General features: G+C 43.2%; 1 protein-coding gene across 1 annotated transcript in view; it reads left to right on the plus strand.

Annotated features, from left to right (window-relative positions):
* Positions 1–19,373, plus strand: part of prima1 (proline rich membrane anchor 1) — a 39,365-nt gene extending 19,992 nt beyond the window's left edge. Inside the window, exons 3-4 of the mRNA XM_053675625.1 lie at positions 230–365; positions 15,720–19,373. Coding sequence (XP_053531600.1) covers positions 230–365; positions 15,720–15,822 — 239 coding nt within the window. The 3' untranslated portion in view covers positions 15,823–19,373. The remainder of the gene's footprint in view (positions 1–229; positions 366–15,719) is intronic.
* The last annotated feature ends 1,682 nt before the right edge of the window (positions 19,374–21,055 follow it).

Here is a 21,055-nt window from a genome sequence, read left to right on the forward strand (position 1 = left end):
CAGCAAGCCGCAGGAAAACTTTAAAGTGGCACAGGAGGTGTGGCTTAGCCTGAAGCGCTAATCTGGTGCTGCGTAATGGGCCGAGTGAAAGCACCTCTCGGATACGGGGATGATGAATGGAGTGGTGCAAAGCGCTGTGGTTTCCTAACAACACCCCGGGGCTTCACAGGTGACGCAGGAGACTCTGGAGCCTCGCTCATTAAGTTCTCGCTCTCTTTCTGTCTTGTAGTGGCGCCGTCCAGCGTGTCTCCTCCTGTGAAGCCCTGGGGACGAGAGGTGGAGATTTTGGTGCTGGGGTCGGTGAGCTGTGCATCCGTCGTCTTCCTTTTCCTCACGGTCTTCATCTGCTACAAGGCTATCAAGAGGTAAGATTTCACTCAGTGCCTCACTCATTAAACTGTCCAGAAACATCCACACAGCCGCTCTTTACTGAAATGACGGAAGGTGTGTCCATATATGGAATGTGGGTGTGTCATCGTGTCCCTAAATAGAATTTAGAGCACCTCCGAGTGGCTGTGTCCATGTGTTTACATATAAAAGTCTTCAAATGATAATTGGTATTCATATATGCACGTTATATTTTCAGCCACGCCTACCTGTTTCACTCAAACACACTCCCATTTGTCCTTATCAAAGTCCCGCCCACCTGTCCAAAACAAAGTCCTGCCCACCTTTCCAAAACAAAGTCCCGCCCACCTGTCCAAAACAAAGTCACGCCCACCTGTCCAAATCAAAGTCACGCCCACCTGTCCAAATCAAAGTCACGCCCACCTGTCCAAATCAAAGTCACGCCCACCTGTCCAAATCAAAGTCACGCCCACCTGTCCTAATCAAAGTCACGCCCACCTGACCAAATCAAAGTCACGCCCACCTGTCCAAATCAAAGTCCTGCACACCTGTCCAAATCAAAGTCACGCCCATCTGTTCTAATCAGTCATACCTATCTGTTCCTATCAATGTATTGCCAACCTGTCCAAAACAAAGTCCCACCCCTTTCCAAATCAAAGACACACCCATCTTTATTTTTTGAGTTGTTATTAAATATATTGTTATATGATCAGCGTGTCAGTATGATGTTATTATTATTAGCTCTGTACCAAACACGTCGTTCTTTTCTTCAGTCACTTCCTGTAAATTGACCTGTCAGGAGAAACACTGGCTTTGATCATTACTACAGATTTAATTAACACCTCAACGTCTGATCCTTCATCCATTCACAAGCAATTATCCAGTTCACAAATCTGATTAGATTAAAGCTTTCCATCAAACGTTCTGAATTAGGTCTGCAAATTACAGCTAGAACATTAAAGACTGTTCACGTTTCATTACGCCGCTTTTATGTCTTCATCCGTCTCGGGTCTCAGCGCACGCCATTTCCCCCAAACGTTTCAGCTGGGGGACTTTGAGGAGGGACACATCGCACTTATAACCAGACTCAATGCCCTTAGCGTTATTAACAGAACATTGGGTAAACGTTACTAGGTCACACATCCTTACTCCTATCCCGACTCGAACTCCAGACTTCAGCACTCATAATCCGTTTTCAGCTTTTCAACACATTTCTCTCCATTTTTCAGAATCGGGCTTTTCAGTTATTGTCGGTCTATAGAATACATCTCTACCACGAAAAAGTAAAGTCATATACTCTCAGAAAACCTAGAACGTTTCTCAAATTAGTACCCATTAGTACGTCAATATAATAGGAATGTTTCTCAGAGTTATGATGGTGAAGTTGGTTTTAAATTCAGTCCACAACCTGCATTCGCTCTTCCAATGCCGGTCATATTTTTATTATTATTATTATTATTATTATTTATTATTGGTGTAATTCTCTGAAAGCTGCATTTAGAGCTTGTAATCATGTGTCAGGTGACAGCTGCTGGATGTCTGAGTAAAGACTACGCTTTAAAGATTAGATAAAACCGGATACAGGACGAACTATTATCCAATCCCACCACAAATGAGTTGAACTGAGTTCTTCTTCTTTTCTTAACGATGAGCGTCAGTCCGTCAGTGAAAATGACTCTCCGACTCTGTTTTGTTTGTGAACATTCATGGACTGCTAACACAGAATCAGAGGCCTGGATTGAGCATGTTTTTCAGGAATGAACAAAAAACTAAGCAATCTAGCTCTAGACCATGTGACCTTATGAACCTTAACCCTCGCCCTACATACTCGTATTTCACAGCACTGTTTCATTATCCTCGTGCGTTTCCCTCTACTAGTACTAATCTTTCTGGTGTGTGTAACTTCACAGCTTTATTTCACAGATTTATTTTTTTTGTTTGGATTACCTGTTTACCTGTGTTTACCCCTGTTTGCCCGTGTTTACCTATGTTTACCCCTGTTTACCTGTGTATACCCCTGTTTATCCCTGTTTACCTGTGTATACCCCTGTTTACCCCTGTTTACCTGTGTTTACCCCTGTTTGCCCGTGTTTACCTATGTTTACCCCTGTTTACCTGTGTATACCCCAGTTTACCCATATTTACCCGTGTTTACCCCTGTTTACCTGTGTTTACATGTTTCCCCTGTTTACCCGTGTTTACCTATGTTTACCCCTGTTTACCTGTGTATACCCTTGTTTACCCATATTTACCCGTGTTTACCCCTGTTTACCTGTGTTTACCCCTGTTTACCTGTGTTTACCCCTGTTTACCTGTGTATACCCCTGTTTACCTGTGTTTATCCCTGTTTACCTGTGTTTACATGTTGGTATCCCTGTTTACCTGTGTTTACCCCTGTTTACCCGTGTTTACCTGTGTTTACCCCTGTTTACCCGTGTTTACCAATGTTTACCCGTGTTTACATGTTTACCCCTGTTTACCTGTGTTTACATGTGTATACCCGTGTTTACCTGTGTTTACCCCTGTTTACCCGTGTTTACCTGTGTTTACTCGTGTTTACACGTTTACCCCTGTTTACCTGTGTTTACATGTGTATACCCGTGTATACCCGTGTTTACCCGTGTTTATATGTGTATACCCGTGTTTACCTGTGTTTACCCGTGTTCTGACCATTTCCTGCGCTGTTATTCAGATTGTTCCTCACTCTGCCTCCTTTGTTACAGATATTTATCGTGAACCCGACCCTTTCTCTCTGTCCAGTTCCATCTTCCATCGAAACCTGGACTGCTGTTGCTCCAAATCCGAGTCGTTATTTATAAATAAATCCTATGCAGTCATTTGATTTCTGTCCGACCGTGATTAAAGAGCATTCTGCCATGTTGGAGGATATTTTTATTTAATTTAGCGGAGAGTCTAGTGGATTTTGAGGACAGGACAAAGAGTCATGGTGAAGTGACTCTCACGTTGCTGTAAGCTGAAATGAGACGCAGCATCGTTGCACTTCATCCCTGTGCTGTTCCTGATCGTAATGATCCGTAACACGCTGTCAGGGGAACAGCTGGGAGAGCAGAGAACTCTCCAGCACGTTGCAGACTCAGAAAGCATGGAGATAGAGCAGACGCAGAGCTCACAGGCTCCCCGGGCCGCAGTCTCGGATAAGGCTGGGACACTAACGAGCTCATTGTAAAATGCCAACCTGCAGTTTTGTAGCAAGCACTGCAGAGAGCAAGAGCAGACATTAGGACATCCTGACTAGTTCTTAACTAGCTGACTAAATCAGATAGTCAGGAATAATGATGAGTAGGGAATGCTGAAGTGTACTGAATACTGAAATTACAGAATGCTGAAGTGTACAGAATACTGAAATTACAGAATGCTGAAGTGTACAGAATACTGAAGAGTAGGGAATACTGAAGTGTACTGAATACTGAAGAGTAGGGAATGCTGAAGAGTAGGGAATGCTGAAGAGTAGGGAATACTGAAGAGTAGGGAATACTGAAGTGTAGGGAATGCTGAAGAGTAGGGAATACTGAAGAGTAGGGAATGCTGAAGTGTTCAGAATACTGAAGAGTAGGGAATACTGAAGTGTACTGAATACTGAAGAGTAGGGAATGCTGAAGTGTACTGAATACTGAAATTACAGAATGCTGAAGTGTACTGAATACTGAAGAGTAGGGAATACTGAAGTGTACTGAATACTGAAGAGTAGGGAATACTGAAGTGTACTGAATACTGAAGAGTAGGGAATACTGAAGAGTAGGGAATGCTGAAGAGTAGGGAATACTGAAGTGTACTGAATACTGAAGAGTAGGGAATGCTGAAGTGTTCAGAATACTGAAGTGTACTGAATACTGAAGAGTAGGGAATGCTGAAGTGTACAGAATACTGAAGTGTACTGAATGCTGAAGTGTACAGAATACTGAAGAGTAGGGAATACTGAAGAGTAGGGAATGCTGAAGAGTAGGGAATGCTGAAGTGTACAGAATACTGAAGAGTAGGGAATACTGAAGAGTAGGGAATACTGAAGTGTACTGAATACTGAAGAGTAGGGAATACTGAAGAGTAGGGAATGCTGAAGTGTACTGAATACTGAAGAGTAGGGAATGCTGAAGAGTAGGGAATACTGAAGTGTACTGAATACTGAAGTGTACTGAATACTGAAGAGTAGGGAATGCTGAAGAGTAGATAATACTGAAGAGTAGTGAATGCTGAAGTGTACTGAATACTGAAGAGTAGGGAATGCTGAAGAGTAGGGAATGCTGAAGTGTACTGAATACTGAAGAGTAGGGAATGCTGAAGAGTAGGGAATGCTGAAGTGTACTGAATACTGAAGAGTAGGGAATGCTGAAGTGTACTGAATACTGAAGAGTAGGGAATGCTGAAGAGTAGGGAATGCTGAAGTGTTCAGAATACTGAAGTGTACAGAATACTGAAGAGTAGGGAATGCTGAAGAGTAGGGAATGCTGAAGTGTTCAGAATACTGAAGTGTACAGAATACTGAAGAGTAGGGAATGCTGAAGAGTAGATAATACTGAAGAGTAGTGAATGCTGAAGTGTACTGAATACTGAAGAGTAGGGAATACTGAAGACTAGGGAATACTGAAGAGTAGGGAATACTGAAGTGTACTGAATACTGAAGTGTACTGAATACTGAAGAGTAGGGAATGCTGAAGAGTAGATAATACTGAAGAGTAGTGAATGCTGAAGTGTACTGAATACTGAAGAGTAGGGAATACTGAAGAGTAGGGAATACTGAAGAGTAGGGAATGCTGAAGAGTAGGGAATGCTGAAGTGTACTGAATACTGAAGAGTAGGGAATGCTGAAGAGTAGGGAATGCTGAAGTGTACTGAATACTGAAGAGTAGGGAATGCTGAAGAGTAGGGAATGCTGAAGTGTACTGAATACTGAAGAGTAGGGAATGCTGAAGTGTTCAGAATACTGAAGAGTAGGGAATGCTGAAGAGTAGGGAATGCTGAAGTGTACTGAATACTGAAGAGTAGGGAATGCTGAAGTGTTCAGAATACTGAAGTGTACAGAATACTGAAGAGTAGGGAATACTGAAGAGTAGGGAATACTGAAGTGTACTGAATACTGAAGAGTAGGGAATACTGAAGAGTAGGGAATGCTGAAGTGTACTGAATACTGAAGAGTAGGGAATGCTGAAGAGTAGGGAATGCTGAAGTGTACTGAATACTGAAGAGTAGGGAATGCTGAAGTGTACTGAATACTGAAGAGTAGGGAATGCTGAAGAGTAGGGAATACTGAAGAGTAGGGAATACTGAAGTGTACTGAATGCTGAAGAGTATAGAATATTGAGGTGTAGGGAATGCTGAAGATTACTGATTATTTGAGTTATTTTTTATTTTTATTTTTTTAAACACCATAATTCCACTCATCTGAGAGTGTAAACAATGCTAAGTCTGGGAATACAAAACTGGCTTCTTCTCTAAATCACGGGAAAATGTATAGACGGACACTTCTAGATCTAGTGCACCTTCTTGTGCAGTTATATTTAGATGGAGTGAACAGTAAGAGAAAGATCGCCTCTGTTGTTTGGTCTTGTGAAGTGTGAAGTATTCAGATAACAGGACCTGAAACCAGAGTCTAAATTCTTCTTCTGGAAGTAAAATGCATCCTTATTTTGGGAATATTCTCACACGCATTAAAGTAAAACAGTCCAGATGTTGGATGGAAGCCAGAGGCGACCAAAGCTAATGTTTACACATGCACGTCCTGCTGAAAATGAATAATTTATTCCGGCATTCTGTTGAGTGTCTGTTCTCAGTGTTCAAACAGGCACGTGTTATCAGCACGGCGTGTCGGAGTTGTTTTGGACCGACCTGGTGAATTCTCTCTTTCCCTGAGAACTGAGTGAAAAGGAAATGAACTGGCGATAGGGAACACAGCTGGCAGCGTTTTCTCCCTAATGAGCATGCACAGTCAGCAGAATGAAGAAGAGAAACACGTTTAATGGTTCCTTTTATCTGCACAAAAAAAAAATCTCACCATTTGTCCGTGCTCAACGACCGGTGCAGCACAACGTGACGAAGCAGTCCGACGCAGACGGGGATTATTACTCCAATCATTGCTTTATGGTGCTCTGTTCTCTGGATCACTTTCTGTAATGAGCTTTATGGAATTAAAGGCACTGGGATGGAACGGCACAGATTTTCATGTTGGGTGGATCAGCAGAAAAGCAGACAGTATAGCTCAGAATTCGGTTTAAACGCCACTGACTAATCCCTGTTAATTCTAGACTCATAACTGGGCTTGGGCTTTCTGAGAAGTTGGATTATCCTCATGTTGTAGAACTTTGGATCTTCAGGCATACACCTTGGTCATGTGATTGGTCATGTGAGTGGTCATGTGATTGGTCATGTGAGTGGTCATGTGCTTGGTCATGTGATTGTTCATGTGATTGGTCATGTGAGTGGTCATGTGCTTGGTCATGTGATTGTTCATGTGATTGGTCATGTGAGTGGTCATGTGATTGGTCATGTGCTTGGTCATGTGAGTGGTCAAGTGCTTGGTCATGTGATTGGTCATGTGAGTGTGATGTGTTCATGTTCTGTGAGAGTTCTTCACGAGTCCATTGTTCGCCCTGAGCAGTTACACCACCCGCTGTTCTTCAGAAAAATCCTCCAGGTCCTGCACGTTGTTCACTTTTCCAGCATCTTCTGCATATTTGAGCTCTTTCCATCAGCGGCTATATGATGTCGAGATCCATCTTTTCAGACCGAGGACGACTGAGGGACTCGCACACGACTGGTACACAAGGTGCACACGTTCACTGACGCTCCAGAAGGCAACACGATACGTTACGAGCCAGGGGGAGGGGGTGTAAACTTTTGAACAGGATGATCGGTGTCAGTTGTTAAGAATCGATCGCGTGTGTAAACTTTTGAACGGGTTCATGTGTGTAAATTCAGTCATTATTGTGTCTTGTGGACTTTATGTAAACATCTGTAATGTGAAATAGCGTGTTCAGCTAAACAAAACACACCGTGTCTGCAAGTCGTCTGTCCCGAACATGTCCGAACACTCACAGTTACAGCGTTACCTCGCACTGTTACACAGCGCTGACACTGGAGACTCCTTCCGTGAACGCTGAACAGACATCTCCTTATACGTTACACGCGTATCGGGACGAGCGCTGATATGAACTGCACTGTTGTCTGAGCTGCTCTTATAACAGGAACTTATTCTATAACACCTTCTGACCAATCAGAATACAGTATTCAACAGGTCTTATATATATATATATGTAAATAACTGTAGCTTATAAGTGAACATGGACAAACAGCTGTATTAAACCGCACCTGGTGTCATTAACGTGTCCTGTACAGTGTGTGCTGTTTTCCTCTCACAGGTTCATGACTCAGTACATTTCCAGTAGTATTTTTATTTTCTCTCTTGTAAACACGCACAGGCGCTAAAAATAAAGTTCTGCCCTGTGTGGCAGCGAGACCGATTGTCCCGGGTGTAAATCTGTCCTCCTCGTGAATAAGTCTGGTAAACGGGCGGGTCCTGGAGACAGTTTTAGTCTGAGTCTGATTGGTTGCCTCTGCACTCTGGCAATAACAAAGATTCTGGAGTGGAAAAGCTGAGGTTATATTTAGCTCTGCATTAACACATAGATGGGTTTCCCCGACAAAAACAAAGCAGGCCATTGCTAGGAAGTCTGGTGTTTTGCTGGAACGGGTCGCGGAGTGTCTGCTTCTTCTTTCTGACAGCCGCGAGGTGTTACAGCGAAGAAACAGGGCGGGAGATGTCAAAGAAATAAACAGGAAATATTGGCACCAACCCCAGCGTTGGGTTTTTCACTAAATGTCATGTTTAATTCCACAGAAAGTACGGATTAAGAGTTTATCTGTTTCCTTCGGGTCTGAAGCCTACTCCCATCTGCTTTCACGGGAGAGTGAATACACTCTGTAAGAGCCCGAGTATGAAAAATGGATGGGTTTTTTATAGCCATCTGCCGCGTGTGTACTACAGAGCGTGTATTATTCACATGGAAGGTTCCTGTTTTAGGTTCTGCTCCGATGTTCGTCGTTTCTTCTGAATGAGAAAAGCCTCTCTGGTGTTCTCGGTCTCATATAAATGCTCGGTGGAGTGGACAAGTCCAGTACAGATCTATATCAGGGCACCATTAGAGCTATATTTATCATCGCAAGCTGTTTTTAGCTCGATAAATATTACATTAAGCCGAGGTATTTGGAGAGCGGCGGACTCTTCCTGCAGTACAGAGTCTGTTCTGCTGGGGTAATTATCACACCTGGGTTTTCAGGGTTATTATCCGTACAGGCCTGGGCTGACGTGTGTGAAGGGTTCGGTGGTGCGTACGGTGTTTAAATCTCCCGGGGAATATGTCAGTGATGTCTGGAACTATTCGTGGTTATCTGTTTAGTAGCGTGTAGCGTACCTGCCTGGGAAATCACGCCGTGTCGTGCTGTTCTAGTGAAAGGATCAGTGACGGAGTGGTGTGATGAAGCGGAGTCGCCTCGGAGATGGTCATTTTCCTACAGCAGGACATCCAGGAGAGTTTTATTCCCCTTACACCCCAGCAAAGAGGCACAGTCACACTTCACGCCCTGCTCACACTACTGTTATAGCAGCGATACACAGTCGTTCACTCACCATCCTTCTCTCTCTCTCTCCCTCTCTCTCTCCCTCTCTCTCTCTCTCTCTCTACCCCTCCCTCTCTCTCTCTCTCTCTCTCTCTCCCTCTCTCTCTCTCTCTCTCCCTCACTCTCTCTCTCTCTCTCTCTCTCTCTCTCCCTCTCTCTCTCTCTCTCTCCCTCTCTCTCTCTCTCTCTCCCTCTCTCTCTCTCTCTCTCTCCCTCTCTCTCTCCCTCACTCTCTCTCTCTCTCTCTCTCCCTCTCTCTCTCTCTCTCTCTCTCTCCCTCTCTCTCTCTCTCTCTCTCTCTCTCTCTCTCTCTCTCTCTCCCTCTCTCTCTCTCTCTCTCTCTCTCTCTCCCTCACTCTCTCTCCCTCTCTCTCTCTCTCTCTCTCTCTCTCTCTCTACCCCTCACTCTCTCTCTCTCTACCCCTCACTCTCTCTCTCTCTCTCTCGCTCTCTCTCTCTCTCTCTCTCTCTCTCTCTACCCCTCACTCTCTCTATCCCTCAATCTCTTTCTCTCTCTTTCTCTCTCTCTCTTTCTCTCTCTCTCTCTCTACCCCTCACTCTCTCTCTCTCTATCCCTCAATCTCTTTCTCTCTCTCTACCCCTCACTCTCTCTCTCTCTCTCTCTACCCCTCACTCTCTCTATCCCTCAATCTCTTTCTCTCTCTTTCTCTCTCTCTCTTTCTCTCTCTCTCTCTCTACCCCTCACTCTCTCTCTCTCTATCCCTCAATCTCTCTCTCTCTCTCTACCCCTCACTCTCTCTCTCTCTATCCCTCAATCTCTTTCTCTCTCTCTCTCTCTCTCTCTCTCTCTCCTTCTCTCTCTCTCTCTCTCTCTCTCTCTCACCTTCTCCCTCTCTCTCTCTCTCTCTCTCTCTCTCTCTATTTCTCTCTCTCTCTCCCTCTCCCTCTCTCACTCTATTTCTCTCTCTCTCTCTGTCTATCTCTCTCTCGAAGTCCATAAAACAACAAGGTGTCCTGAAGATGTGGGAAAACTTAAAGTTGCAGCTTGAGCGCTGACTGTTACAGCGCACTGACACTGGAGACTCCTTCCGTAAACTCAAAGGAGACGTCTAATTACAGAAAACTCCACCACATCCACGATTACACATCAAAAAGGAAATGTTACTATTATTTGAAAAAGATTGAATTGTTGGCAAACTGCTGTAGTGTAAGAGGAATAAAACACTCGGGGATGTGCTGTTACCGGAAAATAATCCGCTTCAGCATGGTAACAATAACTCTGCGTCATCACATCACTCTGACACACACACACACACACACACACACACACACACACACACACACACAGTGTTTTAATCCTTAAATAATTGAGGGCCGTGTCAGTTTTTAGTGTAGTACGTGGTTAGAGGTAACAGATTCGAGACTCTGGTTCATTTCATGAAGCCGATATATAAAGATTCATTTAACGCTAATCGATTGTAGAAGGTGTAAAAACATGTCCGAGTTCGGGGCGAATGCGAATAGGCTTTGAGTGGCATTATAACTGTGGTGTTTGTGGAAGTTCTGCAGAAAGAGCAGAGACATTATGTTTTCTGGAGTTCTTGTCTGATCCACTGGGATTAGATTTCGACTATCAGTGGGGATTTATAAGAAATATTTCTGCACTGATGTCTTAAACAGTTACACCGCTGGGTACCAGGAAATAAAAGTGATATTCGAAGGTCATTTGTCGTTTAAAATAGAAGATATGACAGCTGACAAATCGATTTGTCCTTTAGTCACTGAATCTCCACGCCTAGAAATATAAAAGATAAATATACAGAAGATAATTAACATCCTTGCTGGAGCAAAAGTGCTCCAAATTATATATATATAAATATTATAAGCTAATTATTGAGAATAAATTTTAAAGTGGTCTAAGAGTGGATCCTTGTGGGACACCAGAATTGGACGTTCGGATCATTTTACTTATCCGGATCTTTGAATCCCGTTCAGCAAAATGAACGAATCTTTTTTCCGAGTCATTTCGTTCATTTCAGCAGAATATAATTAAAACGTTACACGTTAAATTCCCCAACACATCTAGTACTTAATATAAACTATCAAATAAACTATAGGCTAATGCAACTAATGCCAGGTTATGAGGAACAGAAATGATTGACTCATTGATTAGCTGGGTCTTCAGGCTACGCAGTCTGTTAGTTCACCTCGCCTCAGGATCCGAGTCGTTTCCCCGGAAATGAACAGCTCGGGCCCGAAGGTTCGAGACGTGAACTGATCATTTCTGTTTCCTGGACAGGACCTACGGGGATGTTGCAGCGCATGTCAAAAATGAACGGATCACTCTCTGAGACAACTCGTTGTTCCCGAGTCATATTAAAGATTTGTTCAAAATGAACGAATCGTTCATGAAGGACACATCACTAGTATGTACGCGGGAGGACCCAAAAATCCCCAGAATTGTAATGTGGAATGGGAGAAACGCTGGGACAAGTGTATCACATCACAAGGAGAGTACTTCCGATGGGGTTTTAGGAGAAATGCTGCGTTTTCTAACACTAGTTGTGTTTTTGTTTTTTACAATTCCGGGAATTTTTGAGTCCCCCCTTGTATGTCTAAAAAGCTACTAATTGACCGGTAAACCGCTAAAATTATAATAACAATTATAATACAAATAATAGTAGTCCACGAGTACATCCTTGTGGGATGCCAGTATGTATGTTTCTTAAAAAGCTAAGTATTGACATTACGCAAATAAAATAGTCAAATAACAAATAAAGTGGACCAACTGCAGAGCCTTGTGGAACGCCAGAATGTACGTCTTAGAAAATGTTGATTTACAGTTAAAACATTATAAAAAATGCTTTAAATAATAATAATAATAATAATAATAATAATAATAATCCTGTTCCAAGAGCAGAGCCTAGTGGGATGATTTAAGAGCTGCTGATTGATATAATGTTGTGTACGTTAACAGAGGTCTGCTGTCGTCTCATTAATAATTGGTTAGTGATTCGCTGGGAAATTGTCTGGGTTACATTTTCTGCAGGTAAACTGGGAAAAAAAAGTACGTTCCACGCATGTCAGGACGGATGTCTCCTGTGGGGTGGGTCATACTGGGTCATACTGGGTCATACTGGGTCATGTGATCAGTTGAAACAAACATGGTGAAAGCTCCAGTAAGGCTTTTTTTTATTTAAATGAGTCCGCTGGTGGAAATACCCTGGTAGCAAGCAGTCGCTCTGTGGAACCTTTATTTCACCTTCCAACCCTCTCGGCTGTTGAGAACGATAAACCGAGACGGTATCAGAGAGCTTGTTAGTATCATCCGTCCTCCTTCAGTCCTCTCTGTACACCATCGTCACCTCTGTTCCTCTCAGTAGATCACCTCTACACGGTTCTTCTCATCTCTGTCGAGCGCTCAGCTTACATAACCGCTCCACAGCGCTCTGAATCAGCACACACTCAGCATTCCCTCCCAGCGTCCTCCATCCTCTTCACCCGCTGCTGATCTTACCGTCAGCGTTTCTCTCCATCGCACACCGACACCTGAACACGCCGAAATAAAAGCACCGTGGGCTGGATTCTCCGATCCAATACACAAACACGGACCATAAAAAGGATGACTTTTGTCTACAATGTCCTGTTCCTCTAGAAACTTCTGGAAACTGCACTACACCTGAAAGCTCACGCTACACCTCAGTTCTGGATTCTGATCGGTCACAAGGCGTCGATTGCACTCGTTCTAATCTATTTCTACAGTAACAGCTCATTCATAGGGACCTGTATGACGGACGCTCCATATAAACAGGTTTCTTTTTTTAAAAAAGTGTGCCATTATTAATATGGTGACGTCTTCTCTAGGGATATTTATGGATGTAATATTTCCGGAAGGAGTCTCCAGTGTCAGCGCTTCGGTATGAAATCGGTTACGCTGGCGGAGAATCGATTATTCATCGTTTATAGTGTTATACACAAACATTCGGTGCCGGAGAGACGTGGTGTCTCTGATTAAGATGCAGATCTCTGATTAAGATGCAGCTCCTCCGTGTGCAGAAAACCTTTTTTCTGGGCTTTAACGTGGGGATATTTTGAATTAAGTACGTCGTAGTGTCTTATTGTGTTCGTATGTATTCGATATTGGACTCAAATGTCATTCCGTAGTGTTTTTAAGTGAATTTAGAGCCAAAACGTACATTTCAGTGTGTCGTCTTGTGGTCACATCGATGTCTTGTGCTTCAGTTCGCGTTTAGAATTGTGCGTAGCCGAGGCACGCATCCGTTTTCCTCAAAATCCGCCTGAGTGGTGCTCTATGTGCTGATAATAACACTGTTAATGAACAGCTTCATCTATAAGGAACACCGTGACTGCTCCAGGCGCTTTGTTTCTCAAGATACGATTCAGTGTAAACTTCTCGAAGCGTTTGCTCTTGACCCCTCCGCCCGGTCGCGTCTCCTCCCCCCCGAGCCAGCAGACCAAACAGGATTTTCCCCCGGTGTAAATCAGGCGAGGGGATGTCTTTATAGGAGAAACCCTACAGGCCTCACGGCTGCTCGCACTCGTTCTCATGACAGATGTTCCCCGAAGAGCAACTAAATAGTCTCATCAGTCCTACCCGAGGGACAGGGATCGTGTTAGTCACGACAGGCTTCTCCTAAACATTTCATCAATCACTGTGGAGTCTGTCTCCGCGTACTGTTCGGCAGGAGCCGAGGTGCCCGGGAAGCAGAAAAACACCACATGTTGTCGAGCGCTGCGTCCAGTAAAGAAATGTTTACTCCCATTATAAAATCTGCCAAAAATTGATTTCTTCTTATTCAGAGTTCTGGATCGTGATTGGCCAGAAGGTGTGGATTCATTTTCTAGACCGGCGGCTCAGAGAGTAGCGCGGGTTTATATTGATGCGCTCGTTCTGAGACGTTATTGTTTCTATAGTAACGGCTCGTTCGCAGGGACGTGTACAGCGGACGCTCCACATACAGTAGTGCTCATAAGTTTGCATACCCCTTATGTTAATAATTGAAGAAGAATGAAAAAAATGAGGGTTCCAGGGGTTCCAGGTCTCAGGCAGCGACGTGTTCAGAATAATGAATAATCCTAATGTTTATGATTGTTTATGAGTCTGTCCAGTGCGAGCTTTTGAAAATGTTTTTGTTAAACCCCTCGAATCACAGCCGAAAGTCTGCGCTCTCGACTGCTTCACTGCAAATCCAGCGTGGCGTCGTACAGAGGTGCAACGACTAAAATCATGTCGCCGTCCGAATACTTACGGACCTGGCTGTGCGTAGCCAGGATCTCCGCTTCGAGCCACCGTCCCCAATAGCTGGGATTGATCTTTAAATTGTGTGGAGGTTTCAGCACGGTTCTGCTGATCGTCACGCCCATGACAGATCCAAAAAAATATTATTACAACATCTGCGGTCAGTTTCTCCCGCCAGGCTACTGACACAGTACCTCAGGTTTGGGTTTTAAATACGAGAGCTGCCGTCTTAAATCTGAGCTGTGAGTTTTCCCGAGCTGACCCGTACCTCGAACACCGAGGTGAAAAAAAATCTCCCCTTTAGCTTTTCAGAGCTCGTCAGCAAAGGCCATCCGTCATCCTCGTCGCGGGCATGGTGTGTGTTTACCTGCAATAAGCGGGCTGTTTTAATGAGCTCAGATCGTGTTTATGAAATTAGCCCCAGCCTCCAGACACATCTCGGAGGACCATCATGCAGTCGAAGCAGCCTTTGGAAAGGTCAGGTTGTTTTCGTCCTCCTCGGCTCGCTGCTGAAATTAGGAGTGGCAGCTCGTTCAGACGGGAAGCTGCGTTTCCTCACGCTCTCGTTATAACCAGTACGTTCATTTTACTGTTATTCTATTAAACTGCATCTGGACACGAGTGGATTTCTCCGTGAATCACTCGCAGGAGCGTTTACACCAGAGGCGCAGGGTTCATGAAGATCCAGTTAGTTGGGAAAAACCTTCGTGTCTTTCATTTGTGCGAATTTCCATGTAAAGAGACTCGCTAACGTGACCCGCGACTGATCGTATAATCAAATCGTATAACTGTTGATCAGAGAGGGGTAAGGGCCTTGCTCAGGGGCCCAACAGGGGCAGCTGGGCAGTGCTGGGGCTCGAACCCCCGACCTTCTGATCAGTCACCCAGAGCCTTAACCGCCAAGCCTCCACTTCTTTATTTAAATTTCACACCAGAGTGATGAACATTTTCTGAAAAAAGAGAAAATAATTCCGTAAAACAAATAAAAACAAAGAACGCTTTTTCCATTTGTATGAAAGTAATGGCACCCTGTAAAATGTGGAGTAGTCAGTACGCTGCAGTGGCTGAGCGGCTCTACTGGAAGATTTAGCGCACACCACGCTCACCGTTTAGTCACCGTTCTGTTGTTTTCAGCCCTGTGTGAGTTTTGTGGGCGTGGCTAAATGTCAATGCGTCGTGAACGAAGGCCGATTGGCGTTTATCGATATTCACAGCACGTGAGAACGAAGACAGTCAGACCCTTTATAAAATAAAAAAGTTAAATCTGACTCATACTATTTTGATCTCTTGGAATTCTAAAGTTTTATCTTTAACTCTTTTTTTTTTTTTAAATAAGTGTATTTTTTAGATTCTACTGGATGTACAGTACGTGATCATTTGACTTTATTGAGGGTCAAAACTTTGTGGCTCTGTATCTTTATATCACAGAATCTTTCCTCCGTGGGGGTTTATCGTGGTGAGATGGGAATGTGGATATCACTGTTGTTGTTGTTGTTGTTGTTGTTGTTTTCGCTGTGCACAGGAAACCGCTGAGGAAAGAGGAGAACGGCACCAGCCGAGGGGAATACGCCATGAGCGCTCGCTGCAAGCAGACGGCGGTGGAGACCAACAACACTGGAGTATAGCAGCCAGAGGAAAAACACCGACGTTCCATCATAAACACGAGCTCGAAGGCTGCGGAGACGGAGAAATAGCATTAAAGGAAGGATTGATGGAGCTCTGAACCATGGCTTTGTTTGACTTCTTTAAAAAAAAAACACTTAAATGACAATAAGTGCTGCTTTATGATTGATATGTGTCAGAATAAAATGGCAGAGACGTGCGGAGGACGTGCGGAGGACGTGCCGAGGACGTGCGGAGGACGTGCGGAGCCTCAAGACTCATTGTTCTGTCGCACGGTGAAGCCGTCAGACCTTTCGCAAGACTTTAAACCAGTAAAACTCTTCACAAACCCAAAGCATGCACTTTCTACTGAATGCACCGGCGTCTCTGGACGCCTCTCTCCTCCTTCCTCTCCCCGCAGTCTCCTCCCCTGTACATAAACGGCGGCCGTGTCCATCGGTTCGAGGACGAAAGCTGAAGCGGAACTTGACGAGGAGACGGGTCGCTTTCATTGAACGATTATTTGTATGACTATGCAACTGGAACGGATCTGAAACCCTGGTGGTGCATGTTCATGATGTTAAAACACAGCGTCAGCAGAATCTGCTGCTAATCAGACTGACGTGTGCTGACGTACTCGAGCAGTGAGGCTTCGCAGGTGTAATGGAACTCGGTGTGAGTTAATAAGCTGGAATTCTCGCCACATGTTCACCAACACGAGGACTGTTATTTCATCGTTTCATTAACGATGCAGCATTAAGCAAGCCGAAAAGACAGTCAGTGGGGTTTTTTGTTTTGTTTTGTTTTGTTTGTTTGTTTGTTTGTTTTGGGGGCGGGGATGTTTTCAGATTCAAATTATTATTTATTAGTCGTTTGTTTTTGTTTATTTGTCTTTTTGTTAGTCTGTTTTATTTGGGTTTTTTAGGTATGTGTTTTTGGGGGGTTTGTTTTATTTATTTGTTTTTCGTATTTGTTTTGTTTGTTGTTGTGGTTGTTGTGCAACTCGGATTGGAAGGGTTTTGTTTTTGTTTAGATTTGGGTTTTGTGGGAGGTGTTTGTTTGTTTGTTTGTTTTTTGTTTTCTTTTGTTCTTGTATGTTGTTTTGTGTGCTCTGTTGTTTTTTTGGGAGGTTCTTTTGTTTGTTTATGTTTTTAGAAAGTGTTCTTGCTGTATTTTATTTTATTTTGTTTGTTGTTGTTGTTGTTTTGCAACTCAGAGTATTATTGAAAGAGGGTTTTTTTTATATGGTTTAGATTTGTTTGTGGGGTTTTGGGGGGGGGGGGGGGCTGTTCGTTTTTTGTTTCTTTTACTCAGTTTGTTTTTTGTTATTATTGTTTTTGTTTTTCCATGAGACACAGATCTGCACTCTTTTCATCATCCAGTCGTCATCACACTCCGTAAAGCCAGACCTGGGAATTAGTTTGAAGGAAAAGAATAAGCATGCGTAAGATATGTCGTTGAATTTAATAGAAAAATGTAATTAATCTAAAAAAGAAGTGAATGCCATGAGTACGGTGTGGGGGAAAGTGGAGATTGGGAAATATTATGTGCATGTTACAATTTAACGCCGTAAACAACAAACAAACGGATGGGTTCAAATACAGTTAGGGAGAACATTACAGAAAAGGGAGTCGTGGAGTGTAATGAATCCCAACATCTGAGTGTTTCTTTTAAAGTAACGAGCCTTTAAGTGGAGTGACGGAATATTGGGATACGATATCGTAAGGTGTTCAATGGTAAATAATGATGTAGTGTATTTTCATTTAAAATAAGGACACAATCTATGAGACGGTAAGTCAGAATAATAACGTGACCTCACGTGACACGCAGTTTCACAGCCGCTGGATGCTTCCTGCTGAGTCATTTCGCTCCCGATGACGGCTTTTCAACAACCGCTTCATTTCACGGTCGTATTGATTCTCTTATTTAACCCCGTCACTGAATTTTGGTTGACAGAATAACCCCTGCTGACAGGAACACTGTGTGTGCTATACAGTATCCAGATATTTAACAGTCATTCCATAACGGAGATATCACCACTGGCACCTGTAACACTGCAAATAAGCTACAGAACACGTTTTCATTCCTTGTTCGTTATTACAACCGAGTGCAAGAGTTTGGTTCCGGGTTCATGAAATGATCACGCTCCCTGTAATTTATCTCCGGCGTTGATGCAGTGATGCGTTTGGATCGATTCTACACTTATATCGGTGGATATATGACTACATTTTTTTTTTTTTTTGTCTGCGGAGCCTACAAGAGCCCTGCATGCCCACGGAAATGTGCTACTGACCCGGACTGTTTACCGAGCAGTTAAGAGTCAGTAGGAATCAGGAAAATAGCCGTCACACAGTCTAAAACAGGAGGAATGAGCGTTCCCAGAGCTGGGGAAGATGAACAGAAAGCCGTGTTTAGAGAGAGCTATTATTCAGGAATGGTTGAAGAACCACAAAGACAAACTGACAGAGAGATTACAAAAAAAAATCCAACAATTAGACCGTTTAAAGCACGTTCAGGAATTTCGTTTCGATTCTTTAACCGTCAGAAGGTTACGACCCTTCTTTATTTCCTCCCTCAGAGTGTTTCCCTATCAGGAAGTGTTCCAGGCCTTTTAGGAGGATATGAACCCTTATTTACACAAAGATCCCCATGAAAATTCATGATTCTCAAGCGTTCTTTAATGGGTACTTGGATAATTATAAACACTTGCAATCGAAATGATTGACCCCCAGTGCAAATCCGCTTTATCGTGGGAATGTACAGACTTTCAGCTGTCTGCGATGAGCACATCGAACAAAAGCCATTGGAATAGTTCAATATGACGAATGCTTCAAGTGGCTTCGCCAGATTCAACTGAAATTCAACTTATAATGACTTCTGCAGTTATATAATGACACCAGCTCTACGTGTATCTGTCTAGTGAACTACACTGAAGAAAATCAACCTGTATTCACATTTAAACCTGAAGTGGGTGTGGCCTAATCCAGAAGAGGTGTATATATATATATATTTTATTATTATTATTTTTATTAAATATGAACCCATAGTAAGTCTAAACTAAAGATGTAGGAGAAACTGTTTACTGAATCCCACTCAAACAGTCATTATTTCTGTTTGTACCCATCTGTGGTATTTTCTCATGAATTTAGTTGTTTCTATTTTCCAAAATTTAAACAAACCATAGCTTAGTTTAAAACAGTTGGCAATCATTTACTCCGTGGCCTCTCACACACGCCACTGGTGTTATTTTATATCCATACCAGACTGAACAGAACTAATGCTGCAATACATGCTACGATTTTCCCGCGTTCCCAGTCTAAACACGCTCCAGCGCTCCAGCGCTAAGGCTTCGAAAAAGGTGGAGGCGCAGAGCAGAGTTATATTTGTATTATGTTATAAAAAAGATCTGCGTGCGTTATTTCTGCGTGATTAACGATGCGAAAGGGCTGAACCGTCCCGTTTATCTTCGCACATAAAAACAATCACAGTGGGCTCATCGTGTGAGTCTATTAATGACGAACGATATCGGTCTTCATCTCACGTTCTGAACGTAATATGAGTGTTCTTGTGTTAATTGTAAAAAATAAATAAATAAATAAATAAATAAAAATCCAAATTATTTATTTAGCAATCATTTCGAAGGGCACAAACTTTTGCACTCAGCCCTCGGTATTTCTATGTGTGTCTTCTCTTAATAACACTCATAACATTCAGTTTTTTTTTCCCTGATAATGTTGTTTATATTGCTCCTGCTGGATCTGAGTACATTTACGAATCCAAAGATGTGATGTAATGGTGGAGCTGTAGCGCTCCTACACAGCAGTGAATCACTCGGGGGTTTAAAGTGTGTTGTTTATCTGATGTAAACGACCGGCCGTACTCTCTCCCTCTCTAAACTCACTCCATCTCACACTCCATCATCCGCTCCAACCTACCCAACATACACATGTATTATAGTGTACAAAGATTTTACTCACTAATATACTGCATGAATGTAAATATGGGTCTCGGCCTTCTCGACCGTGTCGTGTACAGAGTGAGAGACGGCGATGTCTGTGAAGGGTAAATATACGTTGGTGTCAAATCAGAACTGAATCAAGTGTTGTTGTTTGTCTGGAACAAGGCATTAATGTATATCCATCACATAACAAAATGTCAGACGTAATTTATATATATAATATATATATATATATATATATATCCTGTGCATTAATCTGACTCTGCAACTTTTTTAATTTTAAATAAAACTGTACTATTGAATCTCAAATTCGATCTAATGTCGTTAATTACCATGATTAAGTTGGAATAGTGGCATTAATATTGCATCATTATACATCATGTGAACAATCCCACAGTTAAATAAGTCTCAGTCCAGATCAAACGCACCGTTTTATAATGCCTTGTATAAAGCCTCTGGTATACTTCATTTCTTTACGCGTACGCATTGCCTTCAGGGTATACTCTATTTGACATGTACGTGTACACGGGCGGTCGACGCATGCGCATTACTGCAGTACCCCTGCTGGCCTGCAAGTGTCAGTACAGAGCAGTAAAGCGGGTCTTTTGGGATCACTACAACACAAAGGACAATGCTTGGGCGATCTCTCGTCACGATTAGCACCCGTATACAAATCCTTATACTCGTTAAGGCTAGAATTATACAAACGCGGGTACTTTCTAACCCGCACTCGTTTCCGTCTCTTCCGTTTATTCAGTTTTTGCGTCGACTACCTTGAGATTCAACGGCCCTGGGTCACTGTTGCCACCTTGTGGAAGAACTAAAAAGTGCAAGAGAATTGAATGCGCGTGTACAACGTATGCGCGGTTAGAAAGATCGCGTACAGTACTCTGCTGATGATGAAATTTGCACGACGCATACTGTACGCTGTTCCTAGCGTACGCGTAAAAAGTGAAGCATACTTTCTACTTAACTCTCAACATGATGCTGCCACCACCATGCTTCACTGTTCTCGGGGTGTTCTCGGGAGGTGCTCTCGGGGTGTTCTCGGGGTGTTCTCGGGGTGTTCTCGGGGTGTTCTCGGGGGGTGTTCTCGGGGTGTGCTCTTGGGGTGTCGGTTTTCCTCCAAATGTAGCACTTTGTGTCAAGGCCAGTTTTGGTCTCCTCAGACCAGAAAAGAGTCCCGAGCATGTCTTTTAGGAAACTCCGAATGGGATTTCATGCCCGGCTGTGTGGACGGTCTGAGTTCTGTTCGTCCAGTGAACAGCTTTTCCCATCTGAACTGTGGATCTCAGAGT

Source organism: Ictalurus punctatus, chromosome 25 (genome assembly GCF_001660625.3).
Source record: "Ictalurus punctatus breed USDA103 chromosome 25, Coco_2.0, whole genome shotgun sequence".
Taxonomy (NCBI): Eukaryota; Metazoa; Chordata; class Actinopteri; order Siluriformes; family Ictaluridae; genus Ictalurus; species Ictalurus punctatus.